This window comes from Chiloscyllium plagiosum, chromosome 25, assembly GCF_004010195.1.
Source record: "Chiloscyllium plagiosum isolate BGI_BamShark_2017 chromosome 25, ASM401019v2, whole genome shotgun sequence".
Lineage (NCBI taxonomy): Eukaryota > Metazoa > Chordata > Chondrichthyes > Orectolobiformes > Hemiscylliidae > Chiloscyllium > Chiloscyllium plagiosum.
Window position 1 is genome coordinate 46,514,575 of NC_057734.1, and position 14,868 is coordinate 46,529,442.

The following is a 14,868-nucleotide window of genomic DNA, read 5'->3' on the forward strand; positions in this document are numbered from 1 at the left end:
TTCAATACAGTTTTTAACTTTAGAAATAGACAGATGCTCATCTCACCTTCCCGCCTCCGGAAGTTCTTCTTGTCCTGAATGGCATCAGTTAACGTTACCATTATTTCCTGTTGCTTCAGGGAGAGAATGCCCAATCCTTTCACCAGCCCAGCCAGTCCATATGCTGCCCCCTTCCGCTCAGCATATTTATCTGACTCCAACAGCAGCTGCAGCAGCTTCTGAACCATTCCAGAGGCATCATCTTTGATGGCAGGAACCAGTGGTGGTAAACAGCTGGCAACTGACTCCTGAACCTGTTGCACCAAGAACATTCACTTCAGCCCGGAAAACTACATTAAACATTCCAAGAGGTTCAAAAAAAAAAAGTGTGGTATTGGAAAAGCCCAGCCGGTCAGGCAGCATCTGAGGAGCAGTAGGTTGAAAAGCATATCGACTCTCGAGCTTTTCGCGCACCCCACTTTTTGGCTCTGATCTCCAACGTCTGCAGTCCTCCTTTTGTACATTCCAAAAGGTTCTGCTACCAATACATCTCATACTTTCACCAATAACTTTATTTTTAAAAGAAAAGCTCAGTTATGTAAAATGGGTTGCTCCAAAAAGTATCTTTCATGACTTTGGTGGGTCCCAAAGCACTTTATAACCACTCAAGTACTTTTGAAATGAAACCAAAATACTGAACATGCTGGAAATCTGAAACAAAAACAGGAGAATTCGGGAAAAACTTAAGATCTGGCAGTATTTGTGAACTTCTGAAGAGAAGTCATGACAGGCTTGAAATATTAACTCTGTTTCTGTCTCTGCAGATACTGTCAGACCTGCTGAGTTTCTCTAGCATTCTCTGTTTTGTTTAAGTACTTCTGAAATATGGCCACTGATGTAGGAAACACAGGGGCAACTTGCACCATAGCAAGATCCCACAAATGATGCAAAATCTGACAATAAATATCGATTAAGATACCAGTAAGAACGTCCAGCTTTTCTTTGAATAGTGTCAGGAGATCTTTTACACTCACCCAAAGACAAACTAGGCTTTGTTTTCATGCTTTATTCAAAAGATGGCATGTGACAGTAGGGCATTCTCTCAGTATTACAGTGGTGCATTAGGCTAGATTATGTACTGCTGCCTCTCACTTATGAGTTGAACCCAGGACTCTGGCAAGAATGCTACCATTGAGCCCAGGACTATCCCACTGTCTGAGTATTTTTGAAAGTATTTTGATAGTTGAGCACATTACCTGTTGAGAAGGTGTGGAGAGAGCAGTGATGAGCTTTGCCACAATGGGTTTCACTTTGGGATCACTCTTGTCTAAATGCTTTGCCAGTGAACCCATGAGAATGACCACACTCTGTCTCACAGCATCATAGCTAGCATCGTTCGGTGCATTCCGCAGGAATTCTTCAAATACCGGGAGGAGTGAACTAACGTTATCCTACAGGGAGGAAGGTACAGTACAAGTGTTGGAAATGATTTGTGATTTGCTAGATTTCTGTTATATTGTAAACAGAACCAATACACTAATTGTTAACATCCAAGAAGGTTAGCTCCATGTTTAAATATTGAAAAATGAACACAGCAAATTCTACTGACAGCCAGATAATCATATTTTTTGAAAATGCAATGCTGGTTGAGATATAAATTTTGATCAGAGCTCCTCTGTTTTTCTTAAATAAGGTGATGGACAGGTGGAGTGCTCCTTCACTACTACACTGGACTGTCAGCCTAGACTGTGTTTAAGTCCCTGTAGTGGGATCTGAATCTACATCCTTCTGATGCAGAAATGAGAATTCTCCCAACTGAGCCACATCAAACAGTGCTCTTAATTTCCTGGCTTATGGCACCATTGCTGCCTACAATATTGCTGTGAAGTACCAGTTCTTAATACAAGACTCTAAACAGTAATTGTTAAAAATTAATTATTCACCACAGGTTATACACAATTAAACCAGCATACTCAAAAGCCACAAAAACAGGTTATTTTGGAGAGCAGACAGATCTACCTTTCCATGGGTGTTCAGTGCAGACAGAGCTGCATCCAACATGCACTTCCTAACTTCTGGGTGACGGTCATTTAATGCTTCAGGTACAAAGAATTGGAACAGCAGCTTTATCTGAGATCCATCCAAATATTGGGAAAGATTGTTCAAAGCCAGAGCAATCCCACACCTTCAATATAAATATACTTTCATTATATAAACAGTATGAAACTGTCTTCACTTATGCATTCCACTGACTAAAGTACTGTCAAACCACTAAGTAAATTTGCATAGCTCCCCAAATGGAGAGTAGTTAAATGCAACTGGTGCAGAATTCTGACACAGAGACCAAAGGACCGAACTTGCACTGGTTATGATCATTCGTTTTGTAAAAGGGAAAATATGACCTCAACGTGAACAGTCTACAGCTGCTCCTAAGTTTGTAATGCAAGTAAAAGGGCTCCTGTACTGCAGTGGTAATAAACCCAGGCCAAGCAGGGGACAAGTCTCACCCGCTCCAAAGGTGCGCTCTGACATATCTGAACAGGTTGATTACAGAGTCGGTCAGCCTGTGAAGCCTGGAGGGGGACCTCGCATCTACATGGAGTAGGGACTCTGGTGGTGGCACGGCGTGGGCTGGTGTTGATCAGAGCGGGGATCCTGGTGGTGGCACGGTGTGGGCTGGTGTTGATCGGAGGGGGGATCCTGATGGTGGCATGGTGTGGGCTGGTGTTAATCAGAGTGGGGATTCTGGTGACGAGAGGCGTGGGGGTTGGTGTTGATCGGAGCGAGGATCCTGGTGGTGGCACGGTGTGGGCTGGTGTTGATCAGAGTGGGGATCCCGGTGAAGCCTGGAGTGGGACTGTTCCTGGTGATGGCACGGTGTGGGCTGGTGTTGATCAGAGTGGGGATCCTGGTGACGGCACGGTGTGGGCTGGTGTTGATCAGAGCGGGGATCCTGGTGGCGAGAGGCATGGGGTTGGTGTTGATCGGAACGGGGATCCTGGTGATGGCACGGTGTGGGCTGGTGTTGATCAGAGTGGGGATCCTGGTGACGGCACGGTGTGGGCTGGTGTTGATCAGAGTGGGGATCCTGGTGACGGCACGGTGTGGGCTGGTGTTGATCAGAGCGGGGATCCTGGTGGCGAGAGGCATGGGGTTGGTGTTGATCAGAGCGGGGATCCTGGTGGCGAGAGGCGTGTGGGTTGGTGTTGATCAGAGCGGGGATCCTGGTGGCGAGAGGCATGGGGTTGGTGTTGATCGGAACGGGGATCCTGGTGATGGCACGGTGTGGGCTGGTGTTGATCAGAGTGGGGATCCCGGTGAAGCCTGGAGTGGGACTGTAGCAACAGAGAAGGAAAACTTGGACTCCCTAAGTTATCTTCATTTTTCATTTTATTTTAAGTTAATGAGAATGGTATCTACACACAGTGACAGTACACTTTTCACTATTTTTATATTGAAATCGCATGACAATAATTGATTCAATTCGATTCAAACTGATTCAATTTAATTCAATAAATTATTGAGAATTTAGCTCAGCAACAATAGTTTCTCCAGTCAAATATCTTATCCATGATGATTACCTTGCACACTAAAGAATAATCATTTAGGTGGGTTACTGGAAGGAAGCATGTAGCAATGGAACTGATGACCTCCAAATCACACAGCATCTTTACTTGGGCACACGCTGTCATTGCACTATAGCTGCTGCGTCAAAAAATCAAAGATCTCCCAATCCTATGTAGGCTACTGATCACAGTGTTATGGGCAACGAAAAGTTAGCCCTCTCAGTGGCACTTACATTCCAAAAATTCTAAACGCAGCTCAGATTGAGCTCTCAGGGACAAGAGAGAGTTCAAGAAGGGGAGAGTACAGGGGGGCTTTGGAGAAAAAATATAGCATTTCATTTCAGCTAGCTTATACCATCAAATTCTCAATACAGCACCTGGCTTCCCACTGATCAGGTGGAGATTCCGAAATTACTCGACCAAGGGCATCCAAGACTGGCGGTGGCCTCTGAACAGAACAAAAACAATTAGTTCCTGGTAATTACTAAGAAACCTAAGTACTACACAGGGAAATAATAAGTGTGCAAAGAGTGCAAGAAACATAGAAACAAGTGTTCCCAAACAGTTTCCTCCTGTATTTTACTGAACTAGAAAATTACATGGCCTGTAGACAAATCCTAACAGTGAAGAGTTCCCACAACCTTAGACCTTTGTGCAAATGAATTGACATGGCTTAATCTTCTTTTGTGAAACTTTAAATCTTAATTCCTTGTTTTATTCCACTTACAATCATGTATGACTGATCAACACTTCTCTAATTTTAAAGAAATTAATTTGAAAGGATATTGGAAATTAACATAGGTCATTTAAACTTGTTCCTTGTGCTCCATCACATGGAACATACACTTTCTTCTTTGACTTGAGCTATTTCTTGACCGGCTACAAACTTTAACTCTTCAATATGTTGTCTGCTTCCCATTACACGAAGAACTAGCATCCTCTTTTGGCTTTGATCAAACCTATATAAGCTTCTACTGTTGCCAAGTTCTCTTCAGCATGCTCTGCAGAGCTAGCTACAAACATATCAACTGTTCTACTTATTCCTTTCTCTACTGTAAGTTAGTAATGATATAACTCCAGCAGTCTTGGCTTCAAATTTGCCCAAATGCCTGGGCATCTTTTTCCCTACACTTTTCCAAAGTGAACTTACGTAAAGCTTCTCCTGATAAATTTCAATCAGCTTGGCCATCACTTCGGCAGCCTGGCTCTGATACTGGGCCACGGCGTTAGACAGGGCTGCTGCTCCTGCTTGGCGTATGGCATCCTCGTGGTATATCACATCTTTAATCAGCAATGAACACAGGTTTGGCTGCAGCTCCAACCCCATTGTACTCCACAACCTAAAAAGATTACAAAGATGGATTGATAGACAAACAGAAAGGCAGACAGTGTATAGAGTTCCAAGTCAGATGTGGAAGCAGGAAAGCTGTAGCTCCATTATTTCTTTTTGACAATTTAATGCTCTCTCAAAAGTATCAACACAAGCCAAAGAATTATACCATAGGCACCAGTTCCTTCCAGTACCTCACCAATGTCCAATTTTCGGGTGAGAGTTCTGGCTGAGTATTGCTTCGAAGGAAGCAGGACAGCCAATCCAATCTCCTCACCTCATCAACTGTCCTCTGACTTTCATATGACTAGATGGTGATCACAAGGAGCAGGAATGGTGATATCTTTACAACCCATCCTGCTGTAGTCTATTGCTACACTCTCAGTAAACTAACCCAGTACAAATCTGCATTTCATTCAAGTCATTTCATGCATGGCTTAGTTGTGCATTATCACTGCACACGTTCTTTGCAATTATTTACCACATGGCAGACAACAGTACTGAAATTAAAATAATCACTTTGTTAATAGCAACACTTCACTTGTTATGCATTCTCAATTTATCTGAGGAAAAGATAGTAAATGGGTTTGACAATAACTGGAACTTTCAATTTCTTCTGATCATGCTTTTTATCTTTAACTAGCAAAGATATATCATTTAACAAACTAGACTATGAAGTCCACATTAACTTCCTCAAACGAACTGTTAAATCACCCAGTATTTCGCAAATAAACTGATCCCTCACTGTTTAGCCTGCAATCTGGTCTCCTCGTCCACATCAAACTGGGAAACCCACAATCGGCGCAGTAAGTTCAATCCATTCTTCTCATCACTATCTGGGGTCGGCAACACCATGTTCATCTCCAACAGACCCTGCAAAACAACCAGAGACATAGGATAACTCCCATCATTTTGATAGGAGTTATCAAGAGAAATTAACTGACATTATCATTACATCATGCAAACACAGGCGAGTACAGGAGTGTTCACTGTGACTCAACAGCAGTTAGACTCACACGAGTGTGAGAAGAATGTGTTTTCCCAAGTAGCTAAGTCGTACCTGCAGATGAGATATTAAAGAGGGGTCACATTGACTTCTTGGATGGACATAAAATATTCCATTGTACCTTTTCAAAAATGAACAGAGGAGCTCTTTTCTTATCACTCAACCAAAATCACTAACAGATTTTAATTAGGTATTCGCACATTTCTGTTTGAGGGACCTTGCTGTGAACCCATTGACTTCTAACTATATATGGGGTAACCAGAGTATTGCTTTAGATATAATGGGAGATCCTGTAGGCATTGAAAGGTGCAGTAGAAATGCACACTTTTCCTTCACTGCAGATAATCCAGCCAATCAGAAAAAATCTGCCAGAGGAAGACACCAAAAACTTAAAAGCATGAACAAACTGGATGATACCCCCTCAATTTTTTTTTAATAGGGTTTGTTCTAAACAATGCCCCGAATACTACAGACAGAATGTAGTACTCAGTTGGAAATGCACTAAACACAAACAGCAGATGAAAGCTACTTCCAAGTCAATGCAAGTCGGGAGGAATGAGAGATAGTGGTGGGTCTAAGATAACATCACAAATAACAGGACAGTAAATTCAAAATCAGTAGAAAGGCACTCTCAAACTCAGACAAAAACATTTCTGGCCTCTCGTCCTTCCTCTGCTGTTGCCTCACTATTGGCAGTTGCTTTCAGCTTATTGGACCTCAATGTCTGGAATTCCTTCCCATAACTTTTCTGCTTTTTCACATGCTTCTGAAGACTTTCCCCAAAATCTGTGTGGCTCACCGGCGTTTGGCGACAATCCTAAATTCGCTTTTGACAGGGCTGTCATTTTAAAAGAACACCTTTGGCACCTTTTCTACAATGAACACCCTCTTAATATGTCCTGCATAAAGTTGTTGATGCAGAAAACAATGATAGAACAACAACTGTACTAGATTTAGCTAAATAATCAGATTAGAACATTCACTTTTAATAAAACAAGAATGTAAGGTCTTGGTGCTGCCTTGTCAACAGCTTTGAGTTTAACCTTGAATATAATGGCATATAATGAAGGTGATGCACAAGTAGAATGAATGTCAGAGAATTAAGATCATACCCACAGTAAGTAACCTAATATTTACCCTGACTCATTTACACTCCACAAATATAGATGCACCAAAATAGTACAATAGAAAATACGACAGGTCACTCTTACAAGCAAAGCAGTGCCAAGGCACTTGCTCCATCTTGTGAAGCTAGCAGTGATTACTCATGACACACTGCTCCAGACCACTGCCTTGGTGATGTCAAACAAAAGCAACTTACAGTTAGGCATACTTTAAAATAGAAATATGTGCAAAGCTGCTTCACAGAAGTGCAACCAAATAAAAACTGTCCGAGAGATTAGGAGAAGAGACCAAAAGCTTGGTTAAAGCATTGGATTGCATCTAAGGGCCTAGATATTGTAACTCTGCTTACACTTCAAAAGCACTTAAACAACTGTAAAGCACTTTGGATGTTGGTCTGTTTTGAAACAATAAGAGATTAAATTAGATGTTAAGGGTGGGAATACCAGATTGCTAGACCAAGACAGTCATTAAGGGTGACGGAACAAATATTGAGTTGAAGAGTTCTTGGAAGACTCCACAGCAGGGGATAAGGAAGAGATAAGGCTGTGATTGGTAACTGAATGCCTTGATAAAAACATACAATTTCAGACACTGTGAAACAAGGAACTAGTGCAGCAAGCCAACTCTTGACCCGTATCCATCTGCTACTTGATGGACATATTTATAGCAAATCTTTTACCCTTAGAGCAGCATCTCGCACTGCAGAACAAGGCGACAGTAAAGCTTGCAACAAGACATCAATCTCCTCCTGTTCAGCGTATGCACACCCTTCCTCACCACTGCTGCTGGCACATAACGAAGTCAGTGTATTCGAAGCTAGCACCTAGAAAAACAGACACAATTTAAATATTTCTTAAATAATGGAGATCCAAATACATTCTTTCAATTTACCTGTTGCTTTTCTGTAGCTAGGAACCTCTGTGGCAATCATGTTACTTATTTTATACAAACAGTGCCTAAGAACTTGCAAACCTAGTATCAACACAGTTGCTCACTTAGCTTATTAGTAACACACTTACTCAATGAGTCAGAAGATCATGGGCTCAAATCTGACAACAGGAAGATTTACAGTAATATAGATTGACACCAAAGCAACACAGAGGGCAAGTGCAACACGATAACAGTTGGCGTTGTTTAAATGAGTTAAACTGGTGCCCTAAATAATCACTCAGCTGGATGCAAAATGCTCCAAGGCATCATTCAAAGAATAGCAGGATGCTCTTGGCAACCTTGTGAATAAATATCCCTCAACCACTATGAAGTAGATTATCTAGTTCCAAGTAAAGCTTATTGGACTCTAAAGTCAACTCTTGTTCCTCTTGACACGTTTGCTGCCAGACCTGCTGAGCTGAGCCTGTCTAACAGATCGGAGATTCTGGTTTCCTGTGTGGACGAGGGCAGATTCTGTGGGGAGTATGAATATACTGCCTGTAGCATTTTGATATAAGGAGCAATTCAAGAGCTTGAGGAAAGACAAATACAGTTGTAATCAAGATAGTACAATCAGGGGAAGAGACATTGTTCTGTGTGGCTAGGATGAAGAATCCCAAAATCTGCCTGGTGCCTGGGTTCTGAGAAGCTCATCCATGCTGTAGAGTTACTTGGAATGGCAGAGGAAAGATCCAATTGTCGTGGTCTATGTAGGTACTGACTACATCAGTAGAAAGAGACTTTTCCAAGGGAATATGAGCAGCTCAGGGCTCAATTAAAAACCAGAACCAAAAAAGGTACTCTATGGGATTACCATGTCAGCCACGAGCTAATTGTCAGATTCAAAAAGAATAAAGAAATAAACGTGTGGCTCAAAAATTGGTGTGGAGAAATGGGTTTGAAATCATGGTACATTGGCACTAGTCCTGGGGGAAGGAGGAAGCTTTTCCAATGGGATGGGCTCTAGCAGAAACCAGGCTGGATCCAGAGTCCTGACAAATTGCATATCTAAGGCTAGGGATAGGGCTTTATCAAAACAGTTAAAGGGGATGAGGGCTCAGGAGAGCTTACTAAAGTTTTCAGAACAAGTCATAGGACAGAGTATGGGAAGGGTCAGAAATCTAATTTCAAGCAAAGCAGGTAAGGGGACAAATGAGAAACGGGGGCAGTCAATAAAGTACTGAGGGAGTTGTATTTATACGCGCACAATATACGAAACAAGGTAAGTGAGCTTGTAGGGTAGACTGAAATTGGTGGATACAATGCTGTGGCACATCACAGAGACATGGCTGCAAGAGGATCAGTGCTGGAACTAAATATCCAAGGATATGTCTCCAATCAGGACAGGCAGATGGGCAGAAGGGGTGGGATTATCTTGTTAGTAAGGAATCAAATTAAATCGATAGCAGGCTGGGATATAGGGTTAGCAAAATCTGTATGGGTAAGCAAAATCTGTATGGGTAGAGTTGGGGAACTGCAAAGGACAAAACACCTCAATGAAAGTTATGTACAGGTTTCCTAGCAGTAATCAGGATGTTAAAGATTTGCATAAATATGTGTCGCTTGGGTGCCAGTTGCTGTAGTTGTGGGTATGTTCATCGAGCTGGGAAATTGATTTGGAAATGTTTTGTCCCCTGTCTCGGTGACATCTTCAGTGCTTTGCAGCCTTCTGTGAAGCACTGCTGTACTGTGTCTTCTGGAATTTATTTGGTTCCATTCCTGTTGTTTCTGGTTGCTCATTCTGGTGGCCTGTATATTGGGTCTAGGTCTATGTGTTTGTTGATGGAGTCTGTGGATGACTGCCTGTTCCTATTGTGTGCAAGACTAACATAATTTACAAGATTCCATGCAAAGACTGCACAAAAGCACTATATAGGACAAACAGGCAGGCAACTAATAATCCTCATCCACGAACACTAACTAGCCATAACCAACTCCCCCTCATAGCTATATGCACAGATGACAAGGACCACAAATTCAACACAACCATCATAGGACAAGCTAAACAGAAGACAGCCAGAGAATTTCTACAAAGCAGGCACTCATCCGCAGACTCCATTAACAAGCACATTGACCTAGACCCAACATACCGGCCACAACAATGCACAATCGGAATTGGCAACTGGAAGCAGCAGGAACTGAACCAAATAATTCCAGAAGACACAGTACAGCAGTACTTCACAGGAGGCTCCAAAGCTCTGAAGGTGCCACCTAGACAGGGGACGAAACATCTGCAAATCAACTTCCCAGTTCGGCGAACATAACTACAACTACAGTAATCAGATTTTGGGGCAGAAAATAAATCTTGAGATAGAAAAAGTACGTAATGAAGACACTATTACAATAAACATGAGGTGACTTGAATTGGACTGAGAAAGTCAGGTCGGCAGTGGATCCCAAGAAAAGGAATTCGTGGAATGTCTACAGGATGGCTCATTTGGAGCAGTTTATAGTCGAGTCAATTAGGGAACAGACAACTCTGGATTTGATATTGGAGGTGACAGACTTAATTAGGGAGCTTAATGTAAAAGAACCCCTGGGGGACAGTGACCATAATATGATAGAATTCACCTAGCAGCTTGACAGGGAGAAGGTTGAATAAGATTTACTGGTATTACACTTGAATAAAGGTAACTACAAAGACATGAGGGAGGCACTGACCAGAGTTGATGGGAAGGGGAGTTGAGCAGGGAAGTTGGTGGAGCAGCAACAGCAGGACTTCCAGGGGTTAATTTGGGCAGCACAGCAGAAGAAAACTTCTTCAGGAAGAAGAAATATCCTAAGGGAAACTAAGGGGAAGATGAGGCAACCATGGCTGACCAGTGAAGAGAGGGATAACATAAAAACAAAAGAAAAAGCATACAATGCAATGACGATTATTGGGAAGCCTTTAAAAACCAGTAGAGGACAACTATAAACCAATAAGGGAGTGGTAGAAGATAAAACATGAGGGTACACTAATTATAATATAAAAGAATATTGCAAATTCTTTTTAGAAGAGATATAATAGGTACGAGAGGGGCAAGAATGAACATTAAATTCTTGGAAAATGAGGCTGGAGTAGTAGTAGAGGGCAACAAAGAAATAGCGGAGCAACTGTATGGGTACTCTGCATCAGTTTTATGGTAGAGAACACGAACAGCACACCAGAACTTCAAGAGAGTCAGGGCAGGGGTGGGTGCAGTGGCTATCACAAAGGAAAAGGTGCTGCGGAAGCTGAAAGGTTTGAAGACTGATGAATCACCTGGACCAGATGTACCACACCCCAGAGATCTAAAGTAAACAGCTGAGGAGATGATGGTGGCGTTATTTCAGGAATCACTTTCGGGTCCCAGAGAACTGGAAAAGGGCTAATGTTTAAGAAGGGAGGGAGGCTGAAGAGAGGAAATGGGGATCTACAACAAGCCAGGATGAAAAATCATAACCAATGAAAACGGAAACCTCATGGAGAAGAGTGAAAGGCAGCCAGAAATTCCAATTAAAGAAAACTTGATGAGATAAAGTGCAAGTGCCCTTCAAAAAGTGTCCTCGATGAAAGGGAGGACTGCAATGTTGGAGATTAGAGTCAAGTGTATGGTGCTGGAAAAGCACAGCAGGTCAGGCAACATCCAAGGAGCAGGAGAATTGACGCTTCGGGCAAAAGCCTTCATCATTCCTGCTCCTCTGATGCTGCCTGACCTGCTGTGCTTTTCGAGCACCACCCTTTCGACTTCAAAAAAATGTCCATCAGTAATAAAAACAAAATACACAGAATCAACAAATAAAAATCAGAAAAGTGTTATCCCTCACCTTACAAAAGGAGGGAGGAACAGATTTTACCTGGAGTCGTGGTGAACCTGTGGCAATTACTCTGGTCAGTAGCAGGAGCATCTCCATCCGTGGCAGCAGCTCAGGACCAGCCTGTCAAAACAACTCAGTTTCATTTCACAGCATTTCACTGCTCAAACACTCCATTTGCTATTAGTGACTGCCAAGTAGCCATGTCCTTCAGCCACGGACAGCTCTGGCACTCAGTCATAAAAATGTACAGCATGGAAACAGACCCCTCAATCGAACTCATTCATACCGACCAGATATCCTCAACTAATCTAGTCTCTTCGGCCAGCAGTCGGCCCACATCCCTCTAAACCCTTCCTATTCATTTATCCATCCAGATGCTTTTTAAATGTTGTTAATTGTACCAGCCTCCACAACTTCCTCTGGGATCTCATTCCATACATGCAACAGCCTGTATGAAAAGGTTGCCCCTTAGATCCCCTTTAAATCCTTCCCCTCTCCCCTTAAACCTACGCTTTCTAGTTTTGGACTCCCCCACCCTGGGGAAAAGACCTTGTCCATTCACTCTATCCATGCGCCTCATGATTTTATAAGGTCATCCTTCAGTCTCCGACGGTTCAGGGAAAACAGCCCCAGCCTGTTCAGCCTCTCCCTATAGCTCAAACCCTCCACCCTGGCAATATCTTTGAAATCTTTTCTGATCCCTTTCAAGTTCACAACATCGTTCCTATAGGAGGGAGACTAGAATTGCACACAATATTCCAAAAGCAGCCTAACTAATGTCCTGTACAGCTGCAACAGAACCTTCCAACTCCTATACTCAATGCTCTGACCAATAAAGGAAAGCATACCAAGCGCCTTCTTCACTATCCTACCTACCTGCGACTCTACTTTCAAGGAACTATGAACTTGAACTCCAAGGTATCTGTTCAGCAACACTCTCCAGGACTTTACCATTAAGTGTATAAGTCCTGCCCTGATTTGCCTTTCCAAAATGTAGCACCTCACATTTATCTAAATGATAAACTCCATCTGCCACTCCTTGACCATCGGCTCATCTGATCAAGATCCCATTTCACTCTGAGGTAACCTTCTTTGCTGGTGTCTTGGACTATGTATTGTGGCATCCCCAGGCTTGCCACTAGGGTGTCAAGTCTGGTTGGCTGCACTTCAGCAAGTATACATCATACTCCAGATTTAGGTTTGCTATGCTTTGCCCACACAAACGGGCAGCTGTAGGGTTCTGTGGCACCCCACAGATCCTGGTAACCTGCCACAATAGCTCACTTGTCTTCATCAATCTTTGCTCAAATTATGCCATTTGTCACATTCATCAAGTTCCACACAATACATCAAGTTCCAAAAATAGTCATTTCCTATTTACCTTTAAAATTCCTTTCATCATTTCTCCCTGAAATCCTTTCCTCTCTTCCATTGCTGGCTCCGCCATTTGCATTTGTAAGTAACTTTTCCCATGTTACCTTCCCTCTCATCATTATTTACTCTTTTCTTCCCTCATCAGTCCAATTCTTCATTTGTTCTCAACACAATTAGCTCGGAGATAGAATCGACTCGAATTCATGGGACTGGTTGCCCTGTGAGTAAATGAGCTGGGGCAGACTCGGGTCAGTCCTTAGGGCATCTCCAATGAAACACTGCATCATCTTACAAGCCCTCCCTCTCACTGAACACAAAATCAAGTGAGGCACAGTCAATGGACATTCCAGTTTCAGGCAAAGAGATCCAATCAAAATAGTGAGGGGTCAATTTTGGAAGAATCCTGATCTAAATGACTACTCAACTTAATCCTAATCCTACAAATCTTTACTTCCCTGCATATCACTTCTGATGAAACCCTTGCCCCAAACAAAGAAATTACTTTCTGTCTAAAGGCTTGTAAGAAAGCCACATTCACATTAATAAGAGGATAACATTTCCATATTTTGCACATTTAGTACTCCATTCATTGGAATACAAATTGCATCTCACAGCTCTACCAGACATTGAGAAAGATTTGGGTTGCAAATGCCAAGTGGTAGTTATGGTCTTCAATCTGTTCCAGGGAATTCCTTCACGTTACCAGTATATAAGTGGACAGAACACATATTATATCTGTTCAAAGTTTGAGAGAAGATTTGTAGCTCGGGTGCTTGTTGTTGTGGTTCTGTTCGCCGAGTTGCAACAAAAACTTCCAACTCGGCGAACAGAACCACAACAACTATATCTGCAGAGGAAAAACAACAAAAATGAATCTATTCATAGATTCCCTACTGTATGGAAGCAGGCTATTTGGCCCATTAAGTCTACACTGACCCTTTGAAAAGGATCCCACCCAGACCCCACCTTATCCCTGTAACCCTTCATTTCCCATGGCTAACCCATTTAGCCTGCACATTCCTGGATATTATGGGCAATTTAGCATGGCCAATCCACCTAACCTGCACATCTTTGGACTGTGGCAGGACCTGGAGGAAACCCACGAAACAGGGGGAGAATGTGCAAACTTCACACTGCCTAAGGTTTAGAATCAGACCTGGGTCCCTGGTTCTGTGAAGCAGCAGTGCTAACTACTGAGTTATTCCTTCACTTGTTCTCACTATTAAAGATACTTTTGGTCCGAGAAATTCCAAGACAGGGAATTCATCATGTTCCTAGAAGCAGGCAGAAGATGCTTTCACTTCTCAAATTTTTGCATGGCTACTGGTCAGCCCAAGTTCAAGCAAGTCTGGTTTGGAATCAGGCACGCCACTACAATGGAGGTTTGTCTGTAAACCCAACTATTCAGTCTGCTATCCCTGGAACAAGCCAGGCAAGACCTAACAGAACATTGTCATCCAAATGTGCTCACTCCAAAAGTGGGGAGCCCTGGAGATGCTCTTTTCTGAGGTGTGTGAAAGTCCCGTTATTGAATATATTCAATGAGACAGAGATTGATAGATTTATAGGCATTAAATAGATCAAAGGAAATTGGGATTGTATGGAAAAATGACTGAGGTAAATCAACCTAACTTAGTTAAATGGGGTGAAATGGCCTACTCCTGCTCCTTTTTCCTATGTTTCTATGTTCCAAATATTCTACTTGCAACTTGGTATGGCAAAACCGTTAAAACTGCAGCCAGAAGACCACCACACTGGAAGCAGCAAAAGCAAGGCTG

General features: G+C 42.6%; 1 protein-coding gene across 1 annotated transcript in view; it reads right to left on the minus strand.

Annotated features, from left to right (window-relative positions):
- Positions 1-14,868, minus strand: part of gcn1 (GCN1 activator of EIF2AK4) — a 128,719-nt gene that overhangs the window by 49,163 nt on the left and 64,688 nt on the right. The window contains exons 27-34 of the mRNA XM_043716089.1: positions 11,756-11,836; positions 7,686-7,829; positions 5,621-5,748; positions 4,696-4,885; positions 3,923-3,993; positions 1,999-2,164; positions 1,236-1,430; positions 47-293 (exon numbers count right to left, since the gene is read on the minus strand). Of these exons, the coding sequence (XP_043572024.1) occupies positions 47-293; positions 1,236-1,430; positions 1,999-2,164; positions 3,923-3,993; positions 4,696-4,885; positions 5,621-5,748; positions 7,686-7,829; positions 11,756-11,836 (1,222 nt within the window). The remainder of the gene's footprint in view (positions 1-46; positions 294-1,235; positions 1,431-1,998; positions 2,165-3,922; positions 3,994-4,695; positions 4,886-5,620; positions 5,749-7,685; positions 7,830-11,755; positions 11,837-14,868) is intronic.